Here is a 14,349-nt window from a genome sequence, read left to right on the forward strand (position 1 = left end):
CCGTACACGAGAACGCCAAGGAGGCTAACGACAGACTCTCATTCCTTTTCATATCTTTCCGTCCGTCCAAATTTGGAATCTAAAAATACAGTTTAAAATAGAAGCTTCAGGGTGGGTGGCCCTCATTTTTTTTCCAAACAAGACACATAAAACCAAATTTAAATACACACCAACAATCAGAAGGCAATTTCCACATCACATTGTCAACAGATAAGATTCAACAAACACATAACACACACATACCTGCTCCAACAACCACAGTTAGACACTCCCTGTGATAGCAGATTAAGACATAATGGTTACAAGGTAACAGTGGCAACAAAATGGACATGTTCCTCCTGCGTTCATGGAGCTTCCAGCTACTTTGGGCTGGTACTCATGGTAGTTTAAAGTGGATTTGATGCATCTGATGGGTAAATGTTCTTTGCGACATCCACACATTGTCCTAACCCAAGTGGCAGCCCGCATTTCCTCTCATTTAACTAACATTTTCCTTCCAGTAGCACCTTAGAGACCAACTAAGTTTGCTATTGGTATGCACACTTCTTCAGATACCAATAACAAACCTAGTTGGTCTCTAAGGTGCTACTGGAAGGAATTTTTTTTATTTTTATTTCGACTATGGCAGACCAACACGGCTACCTACCTGTAACTAATATTTTCCTGATCCACTGATACTGGAGTAAGGGAGGGGGTGGAATGTCCATGATAAAATCTCAAATTACTTGAATGGATGTTCTGTTGTGTGACTCGGCTTTCTTTTTAAACAGGTAAACAGATGCCTGTACACATGCCCACAATAGAGCTCATGTTTCTGTAACTCAGGTGGTAGAGAACTAGCAGGGCTGCCATACATCTGGGATTTATCGGTCGAAAATAATGTCCAGGCGGAATTTCCAAAATTCAGTAAAAATGTCCAGGGAAACCTGGGCGTATAGCAACCCAAGTCGGAAGTGTTGGTTTTTTGCCGATTTCCCTCAACAATAGCTCAAAAACTTCATTAAAAAAAAGAGATTTTGAGAGATAAAAAACTCATCAAATTTGCTAAAAAAAACAACTTTTTGAAATTTGGCAACCCTAGAACTAGTAACTGAGGGGAAGGAACATAGCACAAATACCTGTGGTGTAGTGGTTAAGAGCGGTAGTCTCATAATCTGGGGAACCGGGTTCGCGTCTCCGCTCCTCTACATGCAGCTGCTGGGTGACCTTGGGCCAGTCACACTTCTTTGAAGTCTCTCAGCCCCAGCCTCAGAGTGTTTGTTGTGGGGGAGGAAGGGAAAGGAGAATGTTAGCCGCTTTGAGACTCCTGAAGGGGAGTGAAAGGCGGGATATCAAATCCAAATTTTATTTTATTTTTATTTTTATTGTCCACCATTGTGGATGGGAAGCACTGAGATTGAGTTCAATTGAAAGTGCTTATGTGTGGATGAATGAGTACAAAGGCACACATGGAAAAATCAGATTTGTGCGAGCCACGTGCACAGTAACACTCTGGTGTGTACACAGCCTTAGGATTTGTGGCCTTCAGGAAGTAAAGGATTTTGTTCACAATCTGTTGCACTTTCCCACACAAGGTTTTTAAGCAGAATTTCCAGACAGGAATTCCTAACACTGGAAAAGGTAGTGGAAGAGTATTCCCTTCTTATGGCTAGGGACACATGTGACTCATGAAGTAGCTCTCTTTGTGTTGGCAGTGCAAAAAGAGTAGAAATAAATTGGTTGCACAAAATGTGGTTAGGTATTACAGCTCATCACCTTTCATTATATTTTTTTATTTGCTTGTTTTACACACTGTAAACATTTATAGCTGGTTTTATGCTTTCGTTTGTAGATTATACATTGTTTGCAGTATTGCAAGGCTGAGATTTGTTCCCTTGTTTGACAATGAATGATGGGCCCAAGCAAATAAATGAGACTGGCTGACTAATTGGCTTTAGGGGAGAGTGCAGAAACCCAGCCCTTGGTATTCTGTATTCTCATTTTGTATTTTTCTGTTGTGATCTGCCCTGGGATCTTTGGATAAAGGACAGCATACACATTAAATTTAATAATAAGGATGATAATAATACAAGAAGTGAGAACAGCACCTTAGACCAGGCATAGGCAAACTCGGCCCTCCAGATGTTTTGGGACTACAACTCCTATCATCCCTATCTAACAGGACCAGTGGTCAGGGATGATGGGAGTTGTAGTCTCAAAACTTCTGGAGGGCCGAGTTTCCCTATGCCTTCCTTGGACTAAGGCAGTTTAGAAATGCCCATAATGTTGTTTGTCCCTTTTTTACTAGATATTTTAAAAAAACAAATGTGTTTCTATTTTGAAGATTTCAGAGAAGTTGAATAAATCATTTGCCTTGGTTGGACCTCTTAAGTTTATTTTATATTCTCAAAGAGGCTGTGACTCAGTGGTAGAGATGTACTTTGCCTAGAAAAGACCCCAGGTCCAGTCTCTTGCATCTCATGCTCAAAGAGGTTTCAGGTAGAACCACCTCTAATTTAATCCATCGGGGATGTTGCTGGTCAACATAGCCAATATTGGGCCAGTCAACCAATAGTCTGACTTGGTCAGTGGAGGCAATCTCAGATTAGGCTGTAATATTGAAGAAGTAATAATATTTACTTCATGGTAAACAATGATATGTTGTGCCATAAGGCATATTCACTTGGTCACCTGCTTTTTGTTGTAGCTCGCAGGCTCCACACATATTTTACTTTATTAAGCACATGTTTATATGCTGCTATTGATCATATTTTTGTATGTTGCTGTTCTTGGAATGATCTATTCGGCATACTTTTGGAATATATGTGTTTCCTATACAGTGGTAATTGGGATTACAGACGCTTCAGGTTACAGACGCTTCAGGTTACAAACTCCGCTAACCCAGAAATAGTACCTCAGGTTAAGAACTTTGCTTCAGGATGAGAACAAAAATTGTTCTCCGGCGGCGCAGCAGCAGCTGGAGGCCCCATTAGCTAAAGTAGTGCTTCAGGTAAAGAACAGGTTCAGGTTAAGAATGGACCTCCGGAACTAATTAAGTTCTTAACCCGAGGTACCACTGTAATGCCATTCTTCATAAGACACTAAAATACTTAACATTAATAAAACTATAATGCAAAAATCATAATAATACAAAGGAATACCTGAATAAGGGTGCAGTCCTTTGTGTGTCTACTAAGAAGCAAGTCTCAGTGAGTTCAATGGAAGCTTACTCTCAGATAAGTGTGTGTTGGATTGCAGCCTAAAATATTCAAACTTTTGGATGTGGTCCTCCATTTTGGAACTCTCTCTGCATAAGGTGGCCCACAATTGCCCATGCTGCTATCTTTTCTGCATAAAAGGAACTCTTTAGAACCCCAGGCAGATTTTTGTTTGAGTACCTGGGTGTCAAGCCATTTAGGGCTTTAAAGATAAAGGTAAATGGACCCCTGACCATTAGGTCCAGTCATGGCCAACTCTGGGGTTGCAGCACTCATCTCGCTTTATTGGCTGAGGGAGCCAGCGAACAGCTTCCGGGTCATGTGGCCAGCATGACTAAGCTGCTTCTGGCAAACCAGAGCAGCGCACGGAAAAGCCGTTTACTTTCTACTTGCACTTTGACGTGCTTTCGAACTGCTAGGTTGTCAGGAGCAGGGACCAAACAATGGGAGCTCACCCCATCACGGGGATTCGCACCGCCAACTTTCTGATCGGCAAGCCCTAGGCTCTGTGGTTTAACCCACAGCGCCACTTGCGTCCCTTCACAGATAAATACCAGCACCTTAAATTAAGCTTGGTAGCAGAGAGCTGTGGAGCTCTTTCAAAGGTGGGGTGATTCATTATTAACTAGCTGTCTTCAAGGGCAGTTCCACATACAGTTCTGAAATGTAATCCTTTCCGAAAGTACCGTTTGACTTCTGAAACGTTCGAAAACCAAGGCGTGACTTCCGATTGGCTGCAGGAGCTTCCTGCACTCAAGCGGAAGCCATGTTGGATGTTCACTTCCGAAAAATGTTCAAAAACCGGAACACTTACTTCTGGGTTTTCGATGTTCGGGGGCCAATTTGTTCGTCAACTAAGCCGTTCGAGAGCCAAGGTACCACCGTATAATGTACTGCAGGATTCTGGATGGGAGGTCACTACTTCATGATAGCTGTGGTCCCCATCCAAGAGAGATTGTAACTGACATACTAGCCCAAGGTGAAGATACTTGGCTCTCTAGGGACAAAGCTGAATCCAGGAATATTCCCAGGTGCAAAGCTGATCCTACTGGGGAGCGTAACTCCATCCAAAATAGGTTGAACACCATCTCCTTGAATGGAAGGAATTCTGGATAAACTGTAAGCTGGAATCTGGGAACTATTCTATTAGCTAAACTGAAGGCTTTGTATCAGAATGTATATATTCAAAGCACATTTGTCAAGCTACATTGAAACTCCCTTTGGAAATGTCCACTCTCAGGACCAATACAGCTGAAATGCTCTCAAAGACAACCTTTAAGCTTGTTTTCTTTTGAATGCTGTAGTTGGGTTTATTTATTTATTGCTAGATATCATTTACTCTTGAGTTTTCAGAACCATAAATCTCCTGTTAGTGGTAAATCCAATTATGAACTCATCAGGATCTTGACTGTTTACAAAGAGTGATTAATCATATAAGCCATGTGGAAGAAATAAGCAACTTCTGTGAAAGTAATCTCAATGTATGCTCTTAACTGGCAGCCTTGTGAGCCAGCTGGGTGAATAATAAACTGTGAGCTCCTCGATTTTTAATTTATTTTATTTTAAAAAAACACACCTAAAATTGCATGAATGATTAATTGTGATAAGTGCAGAACTCTGCTTTGAAAAGTACTGTTGGAAGTAATTTTTTAATGATCCAGTGAATGGCTCTTAGAAATCCACAACCCACTGAGAATTAATAGACATTCTGCTAGTTTTCTGAAAGTCAGTTTACAGGGGAGCAGAGATCCATAATTATTTTTTTTCAGATCAGAAGCAATGACATAATTGGCCAGATCTTCGGGGTAACTGATGGACGCATAGTCTCTGGCAAGTGACAGAGGCAATAACAAGGCTTTCAAGTTTCTTTGTGACAGTTTAGCACAGAGGAAGTCGGAGAATGTGAAAAATAATCAAGCAGAGGCCGCATAGAATCATAGAATAGAATCATAGAGTTGGAATAGACCACAAGGGCCATCGAGTCCAACCCCCTGCCAAGCAGGAAACACCATCAGAGCACTCCTGACATATGGTTGTCAAGCCTCTGCTTAAAGACCTCCAAAGAAGGAGACTCCACCACACTCCTTGGCAGCAAATTCCACTGTCGAACAGCTCTTACTGTCAGGAAGTTCTTCCTAATGTTTAGGTGGAATCTTCTTTCTTGTAGTTTGGATCCATTGCTCCGTGTCCGCTTCTCTGGAGCAGCAGAAAACAACCTTTCTCCCTCCTCTATGTGACATCCTTTTATATATTTGAACATGGCTATCATATCACCCCTTAACCTCCTCTTCTCCAGGCTAAACATGCCCAGCTCCCTTAGCCGTTCCTCAAAAGGCATCGTTTCCAGGCCTTTGACCATTTTGGTTGCCCTCCTCTGGACACGTTCCAGTTTGTCAGTGTCCTTCTTGAACTGTGGTGGCCAGAACTGGACACAGTACTCCAGGTGAGGTCTGACCAGAGCAGAATACAGTGGCACTATTACTTCCCTTGATCTAGATGCTATACTCCTATTGATGCAGCCCAGAACTGCATACTTCTTTCCTTTCCTTTGATAGAGTTACTACTTCATGCTAGCCATTTGTTATGCTTTGTATTGCTGCTGTTTGTTCTCCATGTGAATCTAATCTATAGAGGGGATGGATATTTTATATTGAAAATTTATGCTGTGAATCTCCCTGTGATCTACAGACAAAGGACAGTACAGTGGTACCTCGGGTTACATATGCTTCAGGTTACATATGCTTCAGGTTACAGACTCCACTAACCCAGAAAAAGTGCTTCAGGTTAAGAACTTTGCTTCAGGATGAGAACAGAAATCGTGCTCCAGCTGTGCGGCGGCAGCAGCAGACCCCATTAGCTAAAGTGGTGCTTCAGGTTAAGAACAGTTTCAGGTTAAGAACGGATTTCCAGAATGAATTAAGTACTTAACCTGAGGTACCACTGTATACATCATCACCGTCATAATAGCTGCCAGTATTTTTGGTCTCTCCTTGGGGCTGCCATGATGAACCTCCACTCTTCAAAGTTCACCTCTACATTATTGTTGGTAGAATTTTATCTCTTAAGGTCTAGTCTTTGGAAGGCTTCTTCGTGTTCAAGCTTATAGAATTGCAGCAAGATTGTTTCAGCAGACACAGATGAGTAGGGTAGCTCAGTGGTTGTACAGGTGCCTTGCATGAGGAAGGCTTGATCCCTGGTTTTCCCTGTTAAAAATATCTCAGGCAGCTGGGTTGGAGGACCTCTACCTGCGATCTTTGGAAAGGTGATGCCGTTCAGATGAGACAGCCATGGTCTAGACCAGGAGTAGGGAACCTGTGCCCTTCAAGATGTTGTTGAACTCCAAATCCCATCAGCTCTATCCAGAATGGTCAGGAATGATGGGACTTCTTCTCCAGCAATGTTCAGAGGGCCACCAGTTCCCCTCCCCATCTGTAGGTGGACCAGTCGTATCAGCTTCCAAACAGAATATGCACCATGAATATGTGGGGTCAACCCTCAAAAGGTATAGCCTATTGTAGTTTTTTCATTAGCCACTGAAAGTAGCTTGAAACCCATCAACTCCACCGCTCTGCATACAGCCTAGTCTTCATTTCCTGCCTATGGTTTGGCTTGCTTGCTGCTTCTTTTTTTAAAAAAAGCTCTTTATGAAAAGGTAGGTCACATGACTTGTTAACCGCAAAGGCAAGCCACATTTTTTACACACCACTATGAATCTGTGAAATGTGGACTGAGTGTTGGTGGGAAGACTCCTCATGCCAAAGGTAGCCAGATGTGTTGGACTCCATCTCCCTTGAGTCCCAGCCAACACATGGCCAGTGGTCAGGGATGACGGGAGTGGAACCCATAACAGCTGGATGGCATCATGTTGGCTACTGGAGAGGCCATGGACAGATAATTGTTTGATACAAGCAGGAGGAAATAAAAGATCCACCCACAAGCAGAGAGACTGTGTGAATTGGCTGTCAGGTAAAGGTTAATCACCCTTCAGAATAAATCTTTTCTCTCCACCCCCCACCTCCACCCACCCCCAAAAGCACAAGCAGTTAGCATGAAGAGATGTTACACTGCAGAACAAAACCCTCCAGAGACCTTCAGTGTAGGATGGGACAGATGTGGAGGAGTTTGAATTCAGGTCCTGAACTCCTGGGTCACTTAGTTACCCTAGAGATGCATCTGGACCAGTCAAAGACGGGAGTACTTGATCCTTTCCAGCTGTTGCAGTTGTGGGGGGAGATTTCTCAGATGGCAGCTCTCTTGCATTATTCTGCTTCTGATGACAAGAGAGCTTGGTTATGTGGACAGATGCTGTGTGCTTCTGCTGAGTCTTGTGCATTGATTTAACACATTCTTGTGAAACTGTGGTTCCCAGTGCTGAGCTTGGTCTCCCCAAGAAAGCAGGGCAGTTGCTAAGGGAACGGTATGTGCCTCCCCACCACCCCTCCAACTCTATACTGAATCGGGAGGTAGGATGAGGAGAAGGTTGGAGGTCTTATTGTTATTGTTATTGTTATTGTTATTGTTATTGTGGTGTATATTTTTGTGGCCTGTGATCTTTGCATGAAGGGAGGCACAGACAATAATAATAATAATGTGCAATTCTTAATTACTGAGCGGTGAGAATAGGACGGGATTGTAATTTGGAAGGTCATGGTTCTCATGGGTATACCTAATCATTTGGATTGTTGTGCGCAGACGTGTTTTGCTTCCAAAATGATTGGCATGGCACCATCATGGTTCCAGTATTAGAGGGAATGGTGCGCGCGCACACACACACACACGTATGTGTACATAAGCTGGAGGGCAAAGTAATGAGCAATGGACACTTCCCTGCTGCCTAGATGGCTCCAAGGCCTTCATATTTCAGCTTGGAACAAGTTACGCTTCAGTTCTTTTTAAAGGAATTCAGGGGTATCCACTGGAATCCAATCTGCAGGTGGTATATTGAAAGTTCCAGGGTTGTAGAGTACTTGCACTTGAATATTTGGCCATTGGCTTGGAAATAGACATGGGCTGACTCCAGCTCATTCAGCCGAGTTCTCCTTTGTCAGGGACAAGGATTAAGGCCAGTGCAGCTGAGGCACTGGAGCCAGCTCCTGATTATTTCCATATAAAAATGCTTTGAGTATAAATTTATTTTTCCTCCTCTCTTTTTTCTTGTCAGCCCTAAATTTAGACTCGTGGAGAAGTTCCTTTGGCAGGGAGGGGATGGCAACCGTGACAAAATAGACCTTGTTGGTAGTTTTGAAAGTTCCTAGCAAAAAAGAAAGAAAAGAAAGATCTGGTTTCATTCATGTCTCTGTTTTGTCCACAGCCCAACGCTCTGCTCATGAACTTCCGATGGTCGAGACTCAAGATGTTGACAGTTGCTTAGTATATGGTGGACAACAGATGATCCTGACGGGCCAGAATTTTACTGCAGAATCTAAGGTTATATTCACAGAGAAGACACCAGGTATGCTGTTCGTTGTATTATTTTTCTAATTAGGCTGATGAAGGAGAACCATGTCTTACAGGACTGGTCAAACGGTCATTCAAACAGGGCCAGCATAACCAGAAATGAATTACTTTATTGGAACACAGCAACGCTTTGATTTCTGACCTGAATCATACCTGACCTCAAAAAACAAAACAAAAATCTTTAGCGTGGACTCATTGTTTTCCCTAGCCAAACATCACACAGGTTCAAACAATGGTGATGACTAATAAGAATACAGCACATTTCATTCACATGCAATTATAAAGCAGTTAAGGCTGACCCTTAAAGCTCTGACTCATTTTGGAGCTAGTTAGTAATAGCTGCCACCCGCTTTGCAATCTCTCAGGGACCGGCTTCCCCTTCAGAGACGTGCCACAAGCACCTCATGCAATTGGCGCTTTGAACCTTCTTTTGTCATTATTGTTTAAAGCAGCAGCCAGCCAGCCCCGGTTTGCTACATTGTAAGCTGGTTCTGAAACTTACAAGAAGAAGCCTCTGGGGCTGCACAGGAGCTGCTATTTGATGGTGGTGGTGGGAGTTGAAAGCCTCATTGTGCCTGTGTTGGCCAGTGTGCATGCACAGAAGTGCACACATAATGAAGGCTGCTGGCTTTCTTGCCTGAATTAGGAGGTCCCTTATAGTGTTTGCTTAAGGTGGCTTTGCAAAGGTCCACAAAGTCTGTTAGCCCACAGTAAAGTAGCCCATGCATACTCATCTTAGCCATTTGTGGAATACTGAGGGTCAGGGAGGGAGAAGTGAGGAAGAAACATCTCTCATCTGCTTCCCTCTGTTTGGTGCCTTGGAGTTGATTTTTACTCACCACAAGTGACCAGCAGTTTGCAAACATGAATTAATTGAGCTACAAGGCAGAGCTAAGCCTAAGCCTTGCCGCTCAATATGCTGCAATGCCCTGGTCCTTTATGGAACGCCACACTATTAAAGCATTACAGAAAGTTCTGTTCGGTTCAGTTTATTGTGTTTTAGCAAACAGCCATTGTTGTTGTTGTTTAGTCGTTTAGTCGTGTCTGATTCTTCATGACCCCATGGACGCCAGGCACTCCTGTCTTCCACTGCCTCCCGCAGTTTGGTCAAACTCATGCTGGTAGCTTCAACAACACTGTCTAACCATCTTGTCCTCTGTCATCCCCTTCTCCTTGTGCCCTCAATCTTTCCCAACATCAGGGTCTTTTCCAGGGAGTCTTCTCTTCTCATGAGGTGGCCAAAGTATTGGAGACTCAGCTTCACGATCTGTCCTTCCAGTGAGCACTCAGGGCTGATTTTCTTCAGAATGGATAGGTTTGGTCTTCTTGCAGTCCATGGGACTCTCAAGAGTCTCCTCCAGCACCATAATTCAAAAGCATCAATTCTTCGGTGATCAGCCCTCTTTACGGTCCAGCTCTCACTTCCATACATCACTACTGGGGAAAACAGCCATTACACACATAAAAATAATAACAACCACAATACTGCTACTAATTGTGGTTTACATTTCTACTCCCTGACCTTTAGAGGATAAATCATTTCCTATACCCCTTTTAAGTTTCGTTACATGAATTTGTAGAGCCTTAGCAAGAAATTTGGATGTTCTAAAGGATATATACGTCTCTGCATCAGACAACAGAAAGCAGGGCTTTGCAGGAGATGGCCTTCCCTTCTGCGATCTTAACAGTGGGTGGATGTAGTTGTTTCTAAGATAAAGAGGACATTCAAGGAGTACATGAGTTGCGACTTCTATTGACATAGAGTTGCAGCCACAAACTCTGTCCTCCTTAGAATCTCCTTTATGTCAGCCCATCCAATCTTCTCATGGAAGGATGTTTAGTCTTGCCGGCGTATAGGCTACCCTCCTTTTAACATCTACCAGATAGCTTGGCAGGGATTAATACAGTGGTACCTCGGGTTACATACGCTTCAGGTTACATACACTTCAGGTTACAGACTCCACTAACCCAGAAATAGTACCTCGGGTTAAGAACTTTGCTTCAGGATGAGAACAGAAATCGTGCTCCAGCGGCGCAGCGGCAGCAGGAGGCCCCATTAGCTAAAGTGGTGCTTCAGGTTAAGAACAGTTTCAGGTTAAGAACAGAACTCCGGAACGAATCAAGTACTTAACCCAAGGTACCACTGTACAATGAAATGAAGGAAGCATACAATGTATTAGATTGATAAGTCTTGATCTCAGCAGTCCATGATTGCCTCTTGGTATCTCTCAGCCTTTGGAGTGTTAGTTCTTTAGCTCTCTCAAAATCCTGCATCACAGAAACAGAAAGATGTGCTGCTGCTGCTGCTGCAGAAGCAATATACTACAGGCATCAACCATTTCACACGGGGGGTTCCATGCCTAGCCCCCATGTGCATCAGCAGAACGTGTTCCACTCCATTCCATCTCCATTCCTCCCTCTTCCAGGTCCAAAAGGACCTGCACGTCAGCATTCACACATCAATTGGATGCACCCATAATGATCGCCTCCTGCAGTCAACACCAGTTTTTGGAGAGCAGCAGCAAGATATGGCAGTTGCCTTCAAGCCCTTCTTGTGTGCTTCCTGAAGGCTTCTGACTGATGATCTAGCAGGGCTCTTCTTATGCTCTTAGGGGTGCCTTCTCAAGTGGTGTCCTTCACATCATCCAGAGTGACCATCCTTAAGAAGCAGCCAGTCCTTTAGGCACTTCTGTATCTTTGTGTTCAGAAAAGAATGTGTCATGCTCTAAGATGATCTACCCACCACCCTTCTCCTTCACCAGACTAGATGCATAATATGAGGTGTGTCTTGTTTGCAAACCCCGGCAGCAGAAGGATGTCCTTTATACTTGGAAGCACCATTTTCAAAAGTCTTACAATTGGAGCTTCTGCACAGGTAGAGCACTTAATGCTAGTTCATTCAAATACAGGCAGATTTAGAGCTGTCCATGGCAACTTTTCTTAGCAGCACAGTTTGACTTAGCTTGCATGTTTCCTACCAGAATGCTGATGAGCAGCTCTGAGGGCAAGCAAAGCCACAATAAACCCACTGTGAGTGGATTGTGCATCCTCCTTCTTGGTGACACTGTCACTGCTAATTTCCTCTTTCAGATGGCTGAGGCTAAGAAAAGGCCCACATTTTTATGAAAGAAAGAAGAAAGTATGCCAGCACTTGGAGGGGAAAGCATGCTTGCTTATCTCTCCATTTCACTTTGATGACTCATGGGGACATGTACACCCTAGCTGTACTTTCACTCATCACAAGACCAGACCAGCCACGCTGCTTAGTTAACACTAAGCAAAAAGGAAAAAAGCAGTGATTATAATGTGGGCAGTGGTCTTATATACTGCAAAGTCCTCTGGGGGATGCTGCATATTTTTGAATGAAGTACATTGCATGCCTTGCAGCCTCCCTCCTCCAAGGGTCAGGCCACTATTACCAGAGCTAGGCTGCAGAATTTACCCTTGATTGTGAATTCGGGTTATAGCCCCTTATAGGATTGTCTGTTAATTTATGTGGGAGGAAGTAAAGAGGTGCATGTAGGCTCCTATTTGCTATGTGCAAATGGTTTTAGATACCTATTAGGTCCATAAATTAACATATATATTCAACACACACAAAACAGTGAAAATTTGTTGTTGACAAAGGACAGCTGGACACATAAAGGGCCTCATTACCTTCAGTAGCTTAGGGCCTCATCAAACCTAAATCCGGCCCTGATGATGGGCAGTCACAATGGTAGGCAGTTTGCAGCTACAGAAGTACCTCAGTTTTTGAACGTCTCTTTTGACGAACATTTTGGTTTTCGATCGCCATAAACCTGGAAGTAAATGCTTCAGTTTTCAAACATGCCTCGGAAGTCGAACATGCCACGTGGCTTCTGCTGAGTGCAAGATCCCGAGGCCTAGCTGTCAGCTATTGAGTTTTCGGTTTTCGAAAGTTTCAGAACTTGAACGGTCTTCCGGAACGGATTATGTTTGAAAACAGAGGTACCACTGTACTTGGCACATCTCACAGCACTGATCCTCTATTGCAAGCAGGTTGGCCAACCAAAAGGCCCACCAGTGTAGACACAGCAGAGAACCCTGTGCTGGCATGGGTCTCAAACCTGGAGCCAGCCTTGAGAACTGCGGCTTCTCCTATCTGCACAGCTCTATCCTGGGTTTTGTTACTTGGACTCACAGGAAAGTGACAGAACAGGCTTCTGTGTAAGTGGATAGCTTAGTTACGGAAAAGTCATGTGGGTAGTGAAAATCTCAAATGAATTCAATCTTCATTCCACACCACGCTGATGTTGAGAGTTGATGCAGTGCCCCAGCTAAGAGGGTGAGCTTTGCAAGTCCATAGTCAGAATCTCAGCTCAGCCTTAAATTTACTGGGTGACCACAGGCAGTCCATTATCGTTCAATATCAACCCTCTTCCTTGTCTTCTGTAATGGGGGATAATATTGTCTATCTGTCTGTCTTATAGGGTGCTTGTAAGGGTTATGGAGTGGATGCATGTGCAGTGTTTTGAACATGGGATGGAGAGTTTTTCCTCATCTCCTTGCCTCTCCCCCTCTACACCCTCGAATCTGTCATTGAGGTCATTGCTTCCAAACTCAGCCCCTGTTCCCTTATACCGGACACAGCCCCCAAGCCCTGAAAAAGGAGGGGGAAACAAGCAGTGAATGCCTTTGAAGGCACAGATATGTGTCCATAAGTCTTCAGTATATGGAACCCAGGTGGCGCTGTGGGTAAAAGCCTCAGCGCCTAGGGCTTGCCGATCGAAAGGTCGGTGGTTCGAATCCCTGCGGCGGGGTGCGCTCCCGTCGTTCGGTCCCAGCACCTGCCAACCTAGCAGTTCGAAAGCACCCTTGGGTGCAAGTAGATAAATAGGGACCGCTTACTGGCGGGAAGGTAAACGGCGTTTCCGTGTGCTGCGCTGGCTCGCCAGATGCAGCTTTGTCACACTGGCCACGTGACCCGGAAGTGTCTCCGGACAACGCTGGCCCTTGGCCTCTTAAGTGAGATGGGCGCACAACCCTAGAGTCTGTCAAGACTGGCCCGTACGGGCAGGGGTACCTTTACCTTTTACCTTTATATGGAACCTCTGGCAGTTTCTCCTAGGTCACTTCTAAATTTAATCAGAAAAGTATCATTTCTAAGCTCTGAGTGCCTTAGAGAGAGAGAAAAAAAGTTAGGTTATCCTTCCACATCATAGGGACCTCAAACCTGAAAGTGCTGTAGGTTCTCAGTTTGCCATATATCAATCTTGCGCCTTGAAAATAACTGACCCTTGCTGTGTTGACTTGACCACACTACATATTAATGAGATCAGCAAGCAGCTTATAAAAAGACACAGTCATTCTAAGCCTGGCACAGGAAATGATGGAAGGAAGTGAACTCTGGGGGACTGGGAGTTTGCAAGTTTGAGAGCTAGCAGCAACTGAATAAAGCAATTGTTTTCAGGAGACCTGTGTGTGCACTGCACATGTAGCATGTTTATTTATGCCCATCTGCAAATGATGCATAGTGTGTTGAGTTGCACATTGCACACTTAAACAAATGTTGCAATGATTTAGCTGCTTACCCGCTCCTCCAGGTGGGTGGATGGGAGTGACAATTGCTTCTGGGGAAGTGTTACCCTTTTGGCCATGTCTGGATTCCTAAGTTACTGCATCAGCTCTCAAATACTGTGTGCTGTGGAGTCATTTGGCATTTTCGCTAACCGGT

General features: G+C 44.1%; 1 protein-coding gene across 7 annotated transcripts in view; it reads left to right on the forward strand.

Annotated features, from left to right (window-relative positions):
- NFATC2 (nuclear factor of activated T cells 2) overlaps positions 1–14,349 on the forward strand; it is a gene marked incomplete at its 3' end in the record, with an annotated part of 139,613 nt that overhangs the window by 57,123 nt on the left and 68,141 nt on the right. For all 7 annotated transcript variants that reach the window (XM_083446829.1, XM_083446830.1, XM_083446832.1 and 4 more), the window contains exon 6: positions 8,509–8,649. In XM_083446829.1, coding sequence (XP_083302955.1) covers positions 8,509–8,649 — 141 coding nt within the window. The remainder of the gene's footprint in view (positions 1–8,508; positions 8,650–14,349) is intronic.

The sequence above is a fragment of the Podarcis tiliguerta genome (genome assembly GCF_965153285.1).
Source record: "Podarcis tiliguerta genome assembly, chromosome: 6".
Taxonomy (NCBI): Eukaryota; Metazoa; Chordata; class Lepidosauria; order Squamata; family Lacertidae; genus Podarcis; species Podarcis tiliguerta.